Below are 18,637 nucleotides of genomic sequence, written 5' to 3'. Positions count from 1 at the left end.
TTCTCTGCATAAATGTTTGATGCTCTTCTCCGCATATATGTTTGATGCTCTTCTCTGCACACATGTTTGATGCTCTTCTCCGCATACACGTTTGATGCTCTTCTCCGCATACATGTTTGATGCTCTTCTCCGCATACATGTTTGATGCTCTTCTCCGCATACATGTTTGATGCTCTTCTCCGCATACATGTTTGATGCTCTTCTCCGCATACATGTTTGATGCTCTTCTCCGCATAAATGTTTGATGCTCTTCTCCGCATACATGTTTGATGCTCTTCTCCACATAAATGTTTGATGCTCTTCTCCGCATGCATGTTTGATGCTCTTCTCCACATATTTATTTTCGTATCCCAATGGAACCTGGCAGTCAATTCCTAAGTCAGATTTGATTTGATTTGCCTTAATTCATCGATTTGATGGGCTATAATGCAAAAACCCACTTCTTTCTCTGATTTATTCATTCCAGAGTTATTGTTAGAAATGTGATTTTCACCCTTTAAAGACCTTGACATTTAAGTTGGTTCATTGTTGGCCACATATCACACTCTGGTTGACCCACACCACCATCCTATCCAGTTTGGTTACAATTGGTGCAGGCACAGCCGAGATATGACAATACATTACCCATGATGGTGTGGAAAGGCTGATACGCGCAGAGACAGACAGAACTGGTCATTCTAATGCTTCGCCAACCCCCTCTAAAACCGAGGTATGAATCGATTCTTCACTTGAAGAGCTGTCACCATATTATTAGCCCTCCAATAGAAAGAGCCCCCACGTGAGGTTTCCAGGAGGACCCCACATACCCAGCGCATGGTCTGCGCGCCAACCCCCACCACCTGTGTGCTCCATGTTTTAATTAATTACACTTCCATTGTGTACAAGAGGTTAGGAGACATGAGTGTACATTTACATGAATTACAAGGACAGAGATAATAGGCACATGTGGTACATGGGATTTGAACCTAGTTCCTCCTAATCACGTGACACCTGGGATTCACATAAACAAGCAAACATGGCGGAACCTCTTTGGAAACTCTTACTAACATGAAACAGGACGAAATGGTCCGAATGTCCAACTTTTAAACTTGTTTAGTACGAGGACAGGAACCGCAAGGTCGTTGTTAAACTTGTTTAAATATCTCGGGAACGAACTTCGTCACGAGGCGTCCAGGTTACATTTGGGGCGTGGTCTGCGGAGATCCGAGAAACGATGAAAACGCCGTTAGAGTTAAAGAAGAAGTGGAAACTGTGGAAGCAGAACACGTGGTTCTCTGGTTCGCTGTCCCTCAGTTCTGTTGTACCAGAATGAATTGTCCCGAAGTTACAAACGCCGAGCTGTGTCTGATGAACGGAGATCTTTCCGGTGAGGAACACAAGGTGAACCCTCCGGGATCCACGAGGGTCTCCGATGGGAGGAACCTGCTCGGTCCGGGAGAATCTGCCGCGGATAAGGAGTTCGGACCCGGTACGTGACGTTCTTGTTCCCGTGCGGTGCACTATGTACGGTAATAGTTTATGTGAGAATCAAACTATGTACGGATCTGGTTCCCTCGTACAAGATCGTGTCGATGTCCTGATTGGGTTCCCTCGGACAAGATCGTATCGATCTCCTGATCGGGTTCCCTCGTACAAGATCGTGTCGATGTACTGATCGGGTTCCCTCGTACAAGATCGTGTCGATGTCCTGATCGGGATTCCCTCGTACAAGATCGTGTCGATGTCCTGATCGGGTTCCCTCGTACAAGATTGTGTCGATGTCTTTATCGGGGTCCCTCGTACAAGATTGTGTCGATGTCCTGATCGGGGTCCCTCGTACAAGATCGTGCCGATGTCCTGATCGGGGTCCCTCGTACAAGATCGTGTCGATGTTTTGATCGTGTTCCCTCGTACAAGATCGTGTCGATCTCCTCAGCCGGTGAATCGATCCCGTTCGTTGTAATCGGAGCTTGAACAGACATTTTTATTCCTCAGAGCAGATTCGTAATGGACGAGTTTCGCTGTTACAAAGTAAAATTTATTCCAGAAGCGCCAGTTCTCGTTCTTCTAGTTCTTGAATCGTTTTAAAACTTCAATACAATAATGAGTTTACTGTCGTGTTTGATTTTATTCATTACATAATCGACTATTGGAGTCATTATTAACTACGAGTTGAGCCTGCGGAACAGACTGTGTGTGTCTCTCTGTCTCTCTGTCCCTCTGTCTGTCTGTCTCTGTCTCTCTGTCTGTCTGTGTCTTGGTTGTTATCTCCATAATTTAGGTTTTTTAAGGTTAAACGAAGATCTCCCAGTACTCGAAGTATCCAAACCACCCCTCCCCTCCCCCCCCTCCTCCCCCTCCTCCCCTCCCCCTCCTCCCCTCCCCCCTCCCCTCCCCCTCCTCCCCTCCCCCCTCCCCTCCCCCTCCTCCCCTCCCCCCTCCCCCTCCTCCCCTCCCCCCTCCCCCTCCTCCCCTCCCCCCCTCCCCCCTCCTCCCCTCCCCCTTCTCCCCTCCCCCCTCCCCTCCCCTTTATCCCCCTCCCCCCTTCCCCTCACCTCCCCTCCCCTCCCCCCCCTCCCCTCCCCTCCCCTCCCCCCCCTCCCCTCCCCTCCCCTCCCCTCCCCTCCCCTCCCCCCCCCCCCCCCCCCGTTCGGTGAAGAATTGCGATTCATGGACGAAGTTGTGAAGTTTTGTTGTTCTCAGAGTTTTGTTCCGAGGGCTCTTTTCAGGATCGTCACTGAGCCCCAAACAGCCGCCTCCAACTGTACTTTGTTTGTGGTAATATTCCCAGGGATGGTTTTTAAGATCTCCATAAGGTTCTTCTTCATCATTCTCGCTGATCCAATTATCACTGGTACAATTCAGCACTCTTCAGCTTCCAGGTTCTTCCAGGTTTCACTTCATCGTTGTGGTCTTGGTATTTGGTAATTTTCTTGATTTCTGCATAATTTAGGCCAAACTCGCTGGGGACTGATATTTCAATCAGCAATGTTGTCTGTTCCTTTTTGTTCCTGAGTACTATGTCTGGTCCCAGTGCTTTGTTTTCCATGTTTATTAACTCAACTGGACTATGTCCAGCTGAGTTTTTGTCGACACCCGGTGTCCGTCGTCCGTCTGTCGTTTGTAAACAATTCGACCTCTACGCTCTAAAAGTCACAAATATTGATTAAATTTGATGAAACTTGTTATGCAGCATCTTTCAGACATAAACTAGTTTGTGATTGCATTTGGGCGTTGCACGCCCAAAAATGGGTGCGGCAGGGCGGCCATATTGAAAAATCTATTTTTGTCATATATATATATTTTTAGCACATATAAACTATATAGTTTGTGGTTCTATTATGCATATTCTAACCATATTGATATAGACCAGTTGAGTTCAGGTTCCCTGGAACCTCTCTAGTTCTGGATGGGATCATCAGGTCATACGTGAACAATATGTCCTTGTTTTCAATGATTCCTTTTGGTTCATCTTTCCATTAGTTTTGTGGAAATAGGATATCGAAATTTCTGCAGATGAGCCAGTGGATTACTCTACATACCTTGTTGTACCTTTGAATGTACAGCTGTTCTGACATGAGTTTTCACATCTACACTTGTGCGTTTTTTTTGTATACTGAATCGAGGCTCGTGAAAGAGCTGACATTTACTTCACAAACAAATCACAAAACTTGTGCGTTTGACTCAGTCCTGCCATCTTTTTAAATCCATTGGTGTGGTGTCCTTGTTCTTGGGGATTAATAATGATTAGTTCTCCATCCCTGTTGAGTTGACCTCTTGGTCATTCCAGTGATCCTCCTTTTTTCTATCCCCAATCCCTCCAACTCTTTCTTTTATATGTATATATATGGAGTGTGCTGTAATACCAAATGTATATTTTCCTGCTCCTTTGTCTTTCTCCCAGTTGTCGCTATATATCTGCTGGTATTTTATCTTGTGTTTTTCTTTTGTCTATTTTGCAATCGTTGGGGCTTTATTTGTTGCTGTTTCAGTTTGGGGTGTGACATCCTCTAATCACACCTGTTTTTGGAAGTTATGTATGCAAGGTGAATGAGTGAGAGATACCTTTTCTGATTTGTTGTGTTCATGTTTGTACACAAATTGTAATCAGTAGTCAGTTGAGTTTTCACGTGCTCTGCTAATCCTACAGTCATTGCTCTGTGCACTTGATTGAGTTCCATCAGGCCACCACCTCCTTCTTTCCTTGGCAGGTACATTCTTAGGATGCACTGATTTTTGTGCAACATTTTGTGGATTGTGAGGAGTTTCCTTGTTTTGATATCTAGTAGTTTTTTTTATATTCGCTTGCAGCCAGTTTACTATTCCGCAGCTGTACTGGAACACTGGTACTGCTAGTTGGTTTTCACCACCCACCCCCCTTGGTTGAGGTGCAGAGCACCTTCTGCATCAATGGACGTCCCCACTCCTCTCAGCTTTGCAGCTTTCATTATTTTATTTTATTGCCATCCTGGTCAGATCCTTCCTTTGAGACGGGCAGCATCGCCGATCAGAGCGAGTGGACATTTTTTGTGGGTTTCTTTTTTTGTCACAAGTTTGAAGACGATGATCAATATCGACAATGTGAGTGTGCCAGTTACCCCGAGGGGAGCATGGTAGAAAAGATTTGCGGACAATAATATGTCCAGTCTGTCACAATTCAGGTGAAACCAACATACGACTCGAGGCAGAAGGTGATTCACTTAACAATATTTATTAATCCCTGCCGTCTACCTTTAAAATACTTAAACTAATTAATACTGATGAAAAGAAACCTTCAATTATTAAAATCCCCCATATTATAAAACACACATTTCACAGATTTGTATGTAGTCCAGCATTGATTCAAACTTTCATGGTTGGCAACTTATCTCCAGTAACCAGTTCGTAATACCTAAGACTTCAGGTTACAGATGGTTAGGGTCGGCACTTCACACGTTCAAACTATCTTGTCCAGCTGGGTTGTGCAGGTTGAATTCCGACCATGCCAGTCACGTTGCAAGTTCTCTCTGTGAGCTTGGTCTCGCATAAGTACGCATCAGACTCCTGTGTCCGCAGACCAAGTTGAGAGATGTCGGAAATAGAAAGTGCATGTTTGTGAAGAACCCAATGCATACTGTCAGCTGAAGAATGAGGAAAGAGAAGTGAGGAGGAACGAATGAAGAGTGAGGAGGGAAATCAGGAAGTGTTCTCAGTTCCGTCTCTGCGTCCAGAGAGGAGGTTATTGTCTGGTCGTCGTATCCACCACCCCAGCAAGGCAGCATTCGTCAAATACACACCATTAGGTAAGACGACCAGGCTCCGCAGGGATTCAGCTTGTTCGTGAACTAGGGCTTGAAGTGTGGAACCCATGGGGTCCTCGTACAACACTCGTGTCCCTTTTCACTGGACGCTGGTTTGAATATGCAGTCTGTCAGGATGAACGGCACACAGCTGAACCCTCTCTCAACAACCTCCCTCACTCATAATCTCAACAACCTCCCTCGCTCATGCTGTGTGCCAGGCGAGTAGTTCGGCTGTGTGCAAGACGAGTTGTCTGTTTGGTGTTACATCACATCACATTACATGTCCGTTTGGTGTTGCATCACACTCTATCCGTCTCCTGCTCTCCTGAATGCGATGCAAGCCCTCATTATGTTTTACATGTTTCAGACTATGTCAACGAAGAGGTCTGCCATGTCAATGTCTGCATTCTGTTGTCACATTGAATGGCAGAGCCTTGGTCCGGTTCAGCTTGCTCCATAACAAACCTCTGCGCCAGTCTATGTCTCTTTCTTGTGCAAGTATAACTCAGACATTTCGCCTAAACACAGCTCCATCTGCACCAACCCGTGTGGACCAAAGCCCCCCCCCCACTCTATTTCCCATATCAGCACATTCCTTTTCTCCAAGCACAGGCCAGAAAGCCAAGAGGCTGTGACCTTGATATCCCCCATAAGAGCCCAGCCTCACTCGGCTGCCTTTGACACACTGGAGGATACTGAGGAATTAACATTCATTTTAAAACCACCTTTTACTGCAGTACAAGTGAATGAACTTGTGCCTGCTTCACTTAAATCAACATTTTCATTTAAAATGGTATATTATTATTTCACTAGCGGGGTCACCCGTGGGAATCCCATGGGCATGGATGTGTGTGACATATTGAGTTAGATGCTGCACATTCATTTTTACAAAATGGTTACTGGCAAGTCATCAGATCCAGAAATGGTGTGATGAACACAATTTATTTATTTCACATAATATGTGACCCCTCACTCCTCTCCACCTGACACTCTCATGTCTCCACCTGACACTCTCATGTCTCCACCTGACACTCTCCTCTCTCCACCTAGCACTCCTCTCCTCTCCAATCCCTCACATTCCTCTCCTTTCCAATCCCTCACCTCTCCAATCCCTCACACTCCTCTCCTCTCCAATCCCTCACACTCCTCTCCTCTCCAATCCCTCACACACCTCTCCAATCGTGCCTCACACTCCTCTCCAATCGCGCCTCACACTCCTCTCCAATCGCGCCTCACACTCCTCTCCAATCGCACCTCGCACTCCTCTCCAATCGTGCCTCACACTCCTCTCCAATCGTGCCTCACACTCCTCTCCAATCGTGCCTCACACACCTCTCCAATCGCGCCTCACACTCCTCTCCAATCGCTCCTCGCTCGCCTCTCCAATCGCTCCTCACTCGCCTCTCCAATCGCCTTTCCCCATCTCGTTTCTCTCGTTTTTCTCCCGTCTCGTTCTTTTTCTTGCTCCAAATCGGCCCGTCTCGCCCGTCGGCCCGTCGGAATCGGAAATCGGCCCGTCTTGCTTTCTTGCTTGCGCGTAAATAAATTGTGTTCATTACACCATTTCTGGATCTGATGACTTGCCAGTAACCATTTTGTAAAAATGAATGTGCAGCATCGAACTCAATATGTCAATGTCACACACGTCCATGCCCGTGGGATTCCCACGGGTGACCCCGCAAGTTTGCATTGACGTTCGTCGATGGACTCGTTCGCCCGTCTCATTCGTTTTCTTGCTACATCCTGTTCAAGTCTGCGTTCTTCATCGATCGTCTCATTCATTTTGGAAATAGAAGTTTCCACGCAGCGCATGAATTGTCACGATCCTCAAGAGGAATTTGTCTCGTAATCATCAAATGATAAATGGCAAGTAAATTATATTGTGGAAAATTAAAGATTTCAAATAAACCTATTTAAAGTGTATGCGCACATAACTAATTTTAAAAAACGAAGAAATATCTCTCGGTAATTTCCTGAAACATATTTTACTTCCGGCTAATGTTGAATGAAATAAAAACGAAGAAATATATGTCGGCATCATTGTTGACGTTTATGTGACGACTGTCATCAAACGAAAAAGTAATATATCTTAACGGAAAAGCAAAAGCGAATTTTTAATATATATCGACACGTTGCCGTCGGTGTCATGTTGGGCGGTGTATGATACACCATGACGTGATTTTAAAAAATATATCTGCATTTTCCCACGTGTGTGGAATGTTCTCAATTATTGCTGACACCGAGTCCAAAACCATCGATAAAAATGAAATCATATGGTGAGTTAGATTGGAGATAAAGGCGTGAGAGAGACTCAATGGCCTTGAAGTTACAGGCCTTTCAGAATTCATTTCGTTCTATAAATGGCAACTTTCATTGGATTTTCTTCCCGTTTTTTTTCAACCGAGTCGAAAACTATGTTAGCGACTGTGAAAAATGAAATGATATATCGAATTTTTAATATGTATCGACACGTTGCCGTCGGTGTCATGTTGGGCGGTGTATGATACACCATGACGCGATTTTTAAAAATATATCTGCATTTTCCCGCGTGTGTGGAATGTTCTCAATTATTGCTGACACCGAGTCTAAAACCATCGATAAAAATGAAATCATATGGTGAGTTAGATTGGAGATAAAGGCGTGAGAGAGACTCAATGGCCTTGAAGTTACAGGCGTTTGAGAATTCATTTCGTTCTATAAACGGCAACTTTCATTGGATTTTCTTCCCGTTTTTTTTCAACCGAGTCTAAAACTATGTTAGCGACTGTGAAAAATGAAATGATATATCGAATTTGATTTGAAATAAAACTGGGAGAGAGAGCAAGACACCACGGGCCTACAAAACAGGCCTCAAAGCTATGCGAGTTAATAAAATGGTGGATATTTGTTTATAATTATATGAAGCCACTCCCAGAATGGGTGGAGCTATGGGTGGAGCTACTCTGCAAACCGAGTAAGCCACACCCCGGACAGACGCCCAACAGACAGACAGACAGAATCATCTACGGCTATTATAATATAGATAACACAAACACTCTGAACACTTGATAAGAAATTCTCCAATTTTCAAAACTCAACATTTATTTTCATGATTGTCTCATCATAGAAATCCAATGGAGTGAAAATCAGACATTGCATATAATGAAACAAATGACAAAATGATCAAAACAAATGAATTTGTCCCACTTAATCTACAACGATAAGAGTGAGAATTGCTTTGTAATACATGTCTCCTTCTGCTCCCCATTAATGTCAGAGCAAAAATGGTTATGACAAAAATGGTTTTGGTTATGACTAACTTCCCTGAAAATGTCTGCTGCTCTTCTTCTGCTCCGATCGGATCATCTGATCATGTCCTTGTTAAAGTGGACATCTCTCTGACCATCCTCAGGGAGCCTGCTCAGCGTCGACGAGTCTGGCATTTCACTCAGGCCAACTGGCACGGTCTTCAAGCAGCCATCAATCATCTGGACTGGTCTCCCATCTCTACCACCTCTGACATCAACTCATCCTGGGAATTCTTCCAAAGTAAATTGCTCTCTCTCATGCACAGATTTATCCCATCTCGTCTTCAGTTGTCATACCCTTCCTCCCGTCCATGGTACACGGAATCTTGTGGTGAGGCTGTTGCCCAGAAACAACTTGCCTTCGTCTCCTGGAAAGCAAATCCAACGGAAGGAAATCTCATTTCCTTTCACAAAGCCCGAAACAAGTGTGTGTCCACCCTCAGGAGAGCCAGGAAACAATATCTCTCCGTTCTCAAGACCGAACTCTCTCATCTGTCTCCCTCTTCCAAATCCTGGTGGCGTCTGGTCAAATCCGTTTCTGGTGTTTGTTCCCCCTCCATCCCCTCCCTTACCTCAAACGGCTACACAGCTGACTCCGCACGTGAAAAAGCTGAATGCCTCAACTCTGTGTTTGCCTCTAAATCTTGTGTCCCAAACCCATCCCTCTCTGTACCCACCATACCCAGTCGTACCCTGCTGCTCCTGGACTCCGTGTCCTTTCCTCCTGACAAGGTGGAAAAGTTTCTGTCAACCCTCGACTCTGATTCTGCAACTGGACCCGACGGCATCAGCCCACGGGTCCTAAAATCCTGCTCTGCTGCTCTATCTCACCCTCTCTCTGTTCTCTTCACCCTCTCTTTTGCTCAAGGTCAACTGCCATCTGCTTGGAAATCAGCCAACATCACCGCTTTGCACAAAAAAGGTGCAAAAACAGATCCTAGCAACTACAGACCAATCAGCCTTCTCCCAATTATCAGCAAAGTCATGGAATCCATCATTGCTTCGGATATGAAATCTTTCCTCTTCTCCAATGGCTTGATCTCTGATCATCAATTTGGTTTCAGACCAGGTCACTCTACTCTGGACATGCTGCTTCTGCTGTCTCAACAATGGATGGAGGTCCTCAATGCCAAACAGGAAATTAGAGCTGTCTCCCTCGACATATCACGTGCCTTCGACACGGTCTGGCACCCCGCTCTGCTCACCAAACTCTCCTCCTTTGGTATCCATGGAAATCTCCACGCATGGCTGGCGGACTTCCTCTCTAGTCGTCGTCAACGTGTGGCCCTGAATGGGTTTCTCTCATCTCCTCTTCCTGTTCAGGCTGGAGTTCCCCAAGGCAGTGTTCTGGGCCCCGTGCTTTTTCTGGTCTTCATCAATGATCTCTCTGACTCTCTCGAAAATCCTCTCTATCTCTTTGCTGATGACTCCACTCTCTGCCGCTCCATTCCTCTTCCCTCAGATCGGCAGTCTGCTGCCTCCTCACTCTCTGAAGACCTGGACAAAATCACAGACTGGTCAAACAAGTGGAACATGTCTTTCAATCCTGACAAATCTCACACTCTTACTATGTCTCTCCGAAAAGATCGACTGGACAACCCTCCCATCTACTTTCTCAACAATCCTCTCCAAGAAGTTCTGTCGCTCAAGATTTTGGGTCTCACTATCTGCCATGATCTTTCTTGGGAAAACCACATTTCCAAGCTGGCCTCCAAAGCCAGTCGCCGACTGGGCATCCTCCGTCGTGCGAAGTCCTTCCTCGGCACACCTGAGCTCCTCACCACGTACAAGGCTTTCATCCGCAGCTCAATGGAATACTGTTCTCCCCTATGGGCCGGTGCTCCTGCCTCACACCTAGCTCGGCTTCACGCTGTTGAAACCAAAGCTTTCAGAATTATTGGAATCTCCCGCGATGAAGCTATCTCTGAGGGCCTTTCACTCACTCACCGCAGGCAGGTAGGTGGTCTTTCTGTCTTCTACCGACTCCTCTCCGGCCTTGCACCCCCAGCTCTCTCTGTGCTCTGTCCCCCAAATATTCCTACAGGTCGCACAAGATCTGCCAGCAACCCTCTGATGGTTAAACTGCCGAAATCTCGGCTCTCTGCTCACCTTCACTCTTTCATTCCTCTTTTCTCCCGCCTCTGGAACAAACTCCCTCACTCCCTTCAATCCCACTCCTCCCTCCAGGTCTTTAAAACAGCTGTTCACCACCATCTCTTATCTTCCCCCATCCAAAACCTTGATCTTTTCTACCCCCGCTAATTCACCCCAGATCCACCTTGTTTGAAATTCCAACTTCTTTCCTGGAAGTCCTGGCAGTGTCCATATGTTTTATACCTCTCCCACCGCCCCCTTCCCACGCCCCCCCCCCCCCCCCAAAGCCCTCGCCCTCTCTCAGATCTCTCGATGTCTCCATGTCTCTCGGTCCCTGCTCTCAAATGTTGTGTTTGTGTCCTTCCCCCTCTCTCCCCATCTTGTCTACCGCTCCCTATGTTATATGTTTTATGTGTCGGTTTGTCTTTCTGTGTGATTAATGTTCGCTCTTTCACGAGCCTCGACCTTGTATACAAAAAAAAAAAAAAAAAAAAAAAGGCAAACTCGGTGGAAAATTGGTGAAACGCCACGAAACTCAAATTTGTTCTGTAACTTGTCATAATAAACCCATGTTTTAAGTTTCAGTTAAATATATTGACGGGTATATAAAAAGTGCAGAAAACCACAGGTGGATGGACAGACAGACAGAGAACAAACCTTTCGTCTCCTCCGGAAATGAGACAAATAATGGTCCCAGTGCCGATTGCTGAGGTACTCAGTTACTTACACCCTCCCAGCCTGACATACTCCCACTCCCAACCACTCAACATCCTGTCACTATTCCAGTTTACTACCTGAACAGCCACTCTGTTTGATGTTTTATGTTTCATGCGATGTTTATTTTTCAGATTTTATTTTGGCTGTGAAGGTGGAGTCCGAGTTCTTGGACGAGTCCTCATCGCTTGACAAAGGTGTGAATGACAACAATCTCCATGTTATATTTCTACTTAGTATTTCTCCAGGGCAAAATGGGATTGCTATGCTTGTTTGTTTTGTGAACTGAGCTTTCTCATCGGTCTTGACCAAACGACAGTCATAACTTCATCATGAGAGACTGTTGGCCGATGTATTTCTTTGCTGCAATGTTCATGCTAATTACTCCTGTGATTCGATGTGGAATTAGTTGTTTTTTATACAGTACACTCTCGTTTTACACATGGCTACGATCCTGGAAACATGGTAGTTAGCTTTGGACAAATCTTCCTGTCCATACAATGCCAAAACTTTGAACCTTGTAATTTTGTTTTTTTCTCCTCGTCAAAGGATGTTTTTCTTTTCAGATTTGATTGTGAAAGTGAAGGTTGAATCTGACTTTGAGGATGATTCAACGTCTCAAGAGAAAGGTATGAACCACATCAACATTTTGCGTGTTCCAGTCACAAACGTTTTTGTGTGCAGAGACATTGTATAGACTGATGTTATTCTCTGTCATTTTAACGCAGGCATTTTGAGCCAGATTTCTAAGACCTCCACGAATGACTGAAACAATGTTGTCATATTGAGGTCAAATTTATAAAATTGTTATTTTTCATCCGATTGACTTGAAAATTGAACAGCATTTGCATATTGTGTCACTAAGATGGGAAACAACTTTATTTTGAGGTCAAAATGTCAACTAAAGGTCAAACTTCCAAAATCGATTTTGATCTGAAAAATCGTCACTTCCAGCAACTGCATAGTGCCTCACTGAATTGGTAAACCAAATATTTTTCACATCAAAAGGTCAAAGGTCAACTCGAGGTCAAACTTTTGAAATCATCAATTTTCATCTGAAAAATCATCAATTTTCATCTGATTGACCCAAACTTTGATTAAGATCGTCAATTTTACCCTTCATGAAATGGACAATTTGATGTATCAATGGCAACTTTTTCTTTTAGGGAGGGATGGATTTTGCAAGTATGGTGTTCTGCCTTCTTGTTTTATTTGTTTGTTGTAATTCGCCCAAATTAAGGGTGAAAGCTACTCAGTTTTTGGTTGTATGCAGCACAACAGTAATCTGTCATCTGCACTCTGCACTGACTCCAATCTGCCAGTGCAGATCACCGAAAAATGGCTGATATTTGCCTGTTCCGATTAAAGGTTCCGATATTGGCTCACCACTAATCTCCACAGTGGAAGTGTAATCCCCAGGGCTCCTGATCGATAAAATATTGAAAGCTTTGAACGCCATTGCGTGGGCCTAATGGCATTCCAAGAATTTGAAAAGGCCGAAAGGCATGGTGCCTGTTGTCTTCACGATGTCATCGAAATGTGATGGTATGCGAGAACGAGGTCAATTTTGGAGAAGACTGTGGCACCATGGAGTGCAGCAGTAAAATAGAATGAATAGAAGGGAAGTCATGACTCATGAGGTACCTTCTGAAAATGGCACATCAGTGTGGATGGAAGACATGTGATATTCAGCGACGACACAGTGGATGCTTTACCGAGGACACTGAGCTGTGTTGCGGCATCGAATAGATGGCAATGTTTGACATTTATGAGGAGATTGAAATAACACAATACATCCATACCAAGCGTAGAGTATCTGGTGTTGGCAATAGTAAACACACACAGAAATACCTGACGTGAACTCAAATTCAGCTGGAGGAGATGTTATCCATATGTTACCATAGCACTGTTGTTGGTGGTATGCAATTAATATTTTTGTTGATTTTTTTTTCCATTCAGTGGCAGATGGCAGAACAATACTCACCTCTGTCCCTGTATCCACAAGAAAACAAAGTACCCAAGTATGATCCATGAGGAAGAGAAGGTGACTAACGTATGGCACAAGTAAAGTCGTCACCTTTACTTGAGGGCGTCATCATTTCCCTGTGGATGGTGTGAGCCCTGTGCTCTCCTCTGATGAGCATTTGCAGCGAAGATCACTTGGTACCGGTGAAGGCAAATGGTAGTGCAAGGTGTGGTGTTTCTCTCCATCCCTTGAAGAGGTACACGATGCTGGGCATGACTGGTGTTTCGCAGCATTGAGCTCCAGGGCGAGTTTCTTAAGGTCCACTGTTTCAGATTGTAGTTGTACGACATGCTCTTCTGGAGGTGTTGCATTAGCCACGGTCTGTCCATGAGATGATCAGCCGGATCTGCAGCGGTGGGTTGTGCGATATTTGCGTTAGCTGCAAGTCTCATGCGGATGTGTGTTGATAAACTTAGCAAGACAACTCAGGAAGGATTGACTGGTCCAGTGTACCAGTGTGGTCACCGAGAAGCTGCTGCAGGTGATGCAGTATTTGCGGGTCTTCAATCTCCTCAATCCTAAGTTCTAAAAGTTGTTAAAAGCAGCAGTACTCAGAGAGAGTCATGTGTGGGGCATTCATATGCGGCTGTTTTAAAATACCTCTCAATGCTATTGCATACTCCTGGTGACAAGGAGTTAATAATGCTTAAAGGAAACCGCTGTCACCGATGAAGGTTGTTGAGTGTCTGTAAAGGCCATGACTTGTTTGTTCGTCTTTCTGTATGTAATTGATATTTATAACTTCTTATTGGTCCCCTACCGGTGTACACCGGAGGGGACTATAGGTTTGCACGCCGTCCCTCCGTCCGTCAGTCCGTCAGTCCGTCAGTCCGTCACGCAAAGAACAGTTTTCCGGACTTTTTTTCTAAACGCTTAATGCTAATGATTTCAAACTTGGCACATCGTTTCCTCATGATAAGTTACAGATCAAGTTCGAACGTCACGACGTTTCGATCATTTTTGACAAAGTTATGGCACTTTGAACTTTGGGAATTCTGATAATTCTGATCCTTAACTCAGTGCCATTTCAATTTTTAATTTCCTTTAAAAAAGATTTTCTCTGCAATAATAGGACCGATTGAGATCAAATTTTCACCATAGGAGGGACTCGGTCTGTACAATATTTTAATGGTAATTATGACGTCACAGGTCACGTGGTTCGGGCGCCATATTGTTTTTCGTGAAAACACGAAAACCCCTTTTTCTCTGCAACAGCTGAACAGATCGAGGCCAAACTTTGCAGGCAGAATCGCATACCCATGACGAACAAAAAAGTCACCGAGCATGATGTCATGCATCACATGGTTTCAGAGTTATGACGTTTTTAAGCATGAACCTTTAAAACCGAACCGCTCCCTCATTTTTGATCCAATCGAGGGGAAACTTCACAGATCTGTTGCGCATGTCAGTCTACTAAAATGTCCTTTTAGAATTTGCGATAGCTCACGTGGTTTGGCAGATATCGTTAATTAAACGAAAATATTTAACAAATGTATATCTCTTGAATCGCTTTATTGATCGACGTGAAACGTCATACTATAGTAGAAATCATGAAGAGTAACAAGTGTGCAAAATTTCAAGATGATTGGATGTACGGTCTGGAAGCTAGAAGTTGTTATTGCATGAAGAAGAAGAGGCGTCAAGTGTGCGGATTTAATTATTTATCACATGTACAGACTGAAAGCATCGTTGGACACGACCTGTCACGGTCATTTTAACCTCAAATAAAATTCTAATTTAAGATTTGTCAATAGCTGAGGTATATTAACAAACAAATAAAACAGATTTGGTCAAATTCTGACTTTTTTAACTCGATCGCATTTGACAGAGTTGTGACAAGCTGAGGAAGAAGAAACCTCGCATTGGCTTCTCCAATGTGCCATAAAAAAATGGATATCTCTTGAATCGCTAGTACCTCAGACCGTGAATTGGTAATAATTTATATAATTCACACACTGCAATACGTGCAGGCCGCTCCACGGAGCGACCTTGCGGGCTTATCAACGAGGCGAGGCGTGACGCACGTGTCTCAGCATACCTCAGATCAAGTTTGAAAACCAGCATCAACCGTGCATTAATTTGCATATTCGATCATTTTTGACAAAGTTATGGCACTTTGAACTTTGGTAGGGGACATGTATTGCAGCGCAATACTCAGAATGCTTGTTGTATTCATTTTTCTCTACTGTTCTTTGTTAAAGGTTAAACAGATGTAATAATGTTCAACGTTTATTGTTTCTTTGATTACATTTTTCTTTAATCCCTTTAACTTTTTATCACTCTTTTCAACATTGTTATAAATATATTTATAAGCATAAGCCTTTGCTCTCAATCCCACAAATTTGCTCAATATTATCTTTCCACCCAATGAGTCTTCAAACGTTCCAATAACCTTTTTATTCTATGTCGAGAATAGTTTATTACCTGATTTATAATGGCTTGTATCATAAGTATCAACATCCTGAGACATAGCCTTATAAATATCTTCTGTATTGATTTTCAAAGTAAAACTGTCTGTATCCATTTAAAGTAGATCAATATTATTCACATATTTCTTCTTTAAGTTGTTGTAAAAGTAGTCATACATTAATAATTTTGATAAGTCAAAAAGTCAAGAAAATCTGTCTTTGCCTCTGTTCTCCTCTTTGTATTAAATTCAATATAGGTCTTTAACCAATGACTTTGTTTAAATTCTAAAATTCAATGAATTTTCTTCACTCTCAAACCAGCAGATACAAACAGGCATTTTAAAGCCATTTTCCCTGCAAGAGCGGGGGTTAGCCTTGCGGTCCCCATGACGATCTTCAAATTAAATTCCTTGGATGTAAAACATAATTCCCTTTATTAGTCCCCTACCGGTGTACACCGGAGGGGACTATAGGTTTTCACGCCGTCAGTCCGTCAGTCCGTCACGCAAAGAACAGTTTTCCGGACTTTTTTTCTAAACTCTTAATGCTAATGATTTCAAACTTGGTACGTGGTTTCCTCATGATAAGTTACAGGTCAAGTTCGAACTTCACGACGTTTCGATCATCTTTGACAAAGTTATGGCACGTTGAACTTTGGGAATTCTTATAATTCTGATGATCCTTCACTCAGTGCCATTTGAAGTTTTAATTTCCTTTAAAAAACAATTTCTCTGCAATAAATTGGACCGATTGAGATCACATTTTCACCGGAGGAGAGACTCGGTCTGTCGAATATTTTAATGGTAATTATGATGTCACCGGTCACGTGGTTCGGCCGCCATATTGTTTTTCGTGAAAACACGAAAACCCATTTTTCTCTGCAACGGCTGAACAGATCGAGGCCAACCTTTCCAGGCAGAATCGCATATCCTTGAAGAACAAAAAAGTCAGAGAGCATGACGCCATGCATCACATGCTTTCAGAGTTATGACGTTTTTAAGCATGAACCTTTAAAACGCAGCCCCTCCCTCATTTTTGATCCAATCGAGGGGAAACTTCACAGCTCTGTTCAGCATGCCAGTCTACTAAAATTTCCTTTTGGAAGTTGTGATAGGTTACGTGGTTTGGCAGATATCGTTAATTAAACGAAAATATATTTTAAAAATGGATATCTCTTGAATCGCTAGTCCCTCAGACTGTGAGTTGGTAATTATATAATTCACACAGTGCAATACGTGCAGGCTGCTCCATGGAGCGACCTTGCGGGCTTATCAATGAGACGAGGCGTGACACACATGTGTCTCAGCATACCTCAGATCAAGTTTGAAAACCAGCATCAACCGTGCATAAATTTGCATATTCGATCATTTTTGACAAAGTTATGGCACTTTGAACTTTGGTAGGGGACATGTATTGCAGCGCAATACTCAGAATGCTTGTTATATAATGTATTAAGTAATTTTTCTTTTGGTTTGCCTGTAGTAAGAAATGATTGTTGATAACTGCAAAGCCATTCTTTTCTTGAACTTTGTTTATCAGGGGCATAGGGCAGGTCGTTGTGTTTGTTGTGGAGTTCTTCTGGATATTTTAAAATAATACCCAACTTTATAATAATAATTATAATAATAATACTGTTGCGGATATGGCATTTGGCCTCCATATCCGCTTGTAAATATTCCCCAATACTCCCCAACTATCCCCAATCCCCCATTCCCTAGTCCCATTGCCTGTAAATAACACTCTGTAGAACCGACCTTCCCCTTTTTCCCCCATTAAATGTCGTGCCCAGGTCCACCGCATCTCACGTAGACAACTTTCGGACATCTTGCTAGTTATTCTTAGTCTATGTCAGTTAAGGACTCGTTTCCATTAATTCTGACTCTTCGTTGCACCAGAATGTGATTGTATGGCACCAGTAGTGAGTTTAGGACCTCCCCATACCTCCTCCCATCTTCCCCATGAAACAACAACAACAACAACAACAACAACTACAACTACAACAACAGAGGAGATTGGGGGCGGCGCGGCGCGGGGAGTGTGCATCCTCACACCGGCTTGGTTAGCCGCCATTGCCATGTGCGCCCACGGGGTTACCACGAAGGGGCTGGCTGTCAGCTCCTCGTCAGGGGCGGAGCCGGTAACCCCTCCGCACCCAATAAGAAGGGCGGACCGATTCCATCTGGGGCGGAGCTAACTAGCCGAGGGCGTGTCACTCCCCGCCGGATATACGCAGCGACTTACCGGACGTGACGTGAGATGCGCCCCGAGCTTGAAGAGGAAAGAACCAGTCGCGACCTCCGAGCGCTGTGACCTCCCTGCATCTACTGGACCGTACTGTACCCTGTCCCTGAGCCAAGGTGCACCTTGAGCCATCGACTACCCGCCTTTCCTTGCCATCAATCCCCGTGTGAGTCAGTTTTGTCCCGTTTATCTGTCGTCTGTCGGGGCTAATATAAGAGTGTGTCTAAGTGCCTATCTTTCTATGCTGTCCCTCTCATTCCTGTAATCTAACCTTCCGCCATATTATAACCTCCTCCGGAGGTCTTGAGAACCGTATCCCTGGTGTCGTGTCATTTTAATCCCAGCCGTTGTGTCCTTTTCCTTCATTGATCTAGCGTAGCGCGACTCGGCCAAGGTTCGACTATAATCGGGTAAACGTGCAGACGCGGTCATACCAAACCGCTCGGTAAACCAACATCCACAACCGCGTCTGTAACAATACATTTATTTTATATAGCGCTTTTCAAGAAGCCCAAAGATGCTTTGACAGAGTACAAAAAAACAAGTGCAAAAAGACAAAAATCAACAGGTAAATAATCAAAGCAAAAGGAAGGAGAAGGAGATGGA

At 44.1% G+C, this 18,637-nt stretch overlaps 1 protein-coding gene across 1 annotated transcript in view; it reads left to right on the top strand.

The window, feature by feature from the left end:
- The first annotated feature begins 1,240 nt into the window (after positions 1-1,240).
- Positions 1,241-18,637, top strand: part of LOC144892280 (uncharacterized) — an 80,377-nt gene continuing 62,980 nt past the window's right edge. Inside the window, exons 1-3 of the mRNA XM_078778099.1 lie at positions 1,241-1,468; positions 11,491-11,553; positions 11,923-11,985. Of these exons, the coding sequence (XP_078634225.1) occupies positions 1,309-1,468; positions 11,491-11,553; positions 11,923-11,985 (286 nt within the window). The 5' untranslated portion in view covers positions 1,241-1,308. The remainder of the gene's footprint in view (positions 1,469-11,490; positions 11,554-11,922; positions 11,986-18,637) is intronic.

This window comes from Myxine glutinosa, chromosome 5, assembly GCF_964187855.1.
Source record: "Myxine glutinosa chromosome 5, kmMyxGlut1.1, whole genome shotgun sequence".
NCBI lineage: Eukaryota > Metazoa > Chordata > Myxini > Myxiniformes > Myxinidae > Myxine > Myxine glutinosa.
This window is presented reverse-complemented; position numbering and strand designations above follow the sequence as displayed.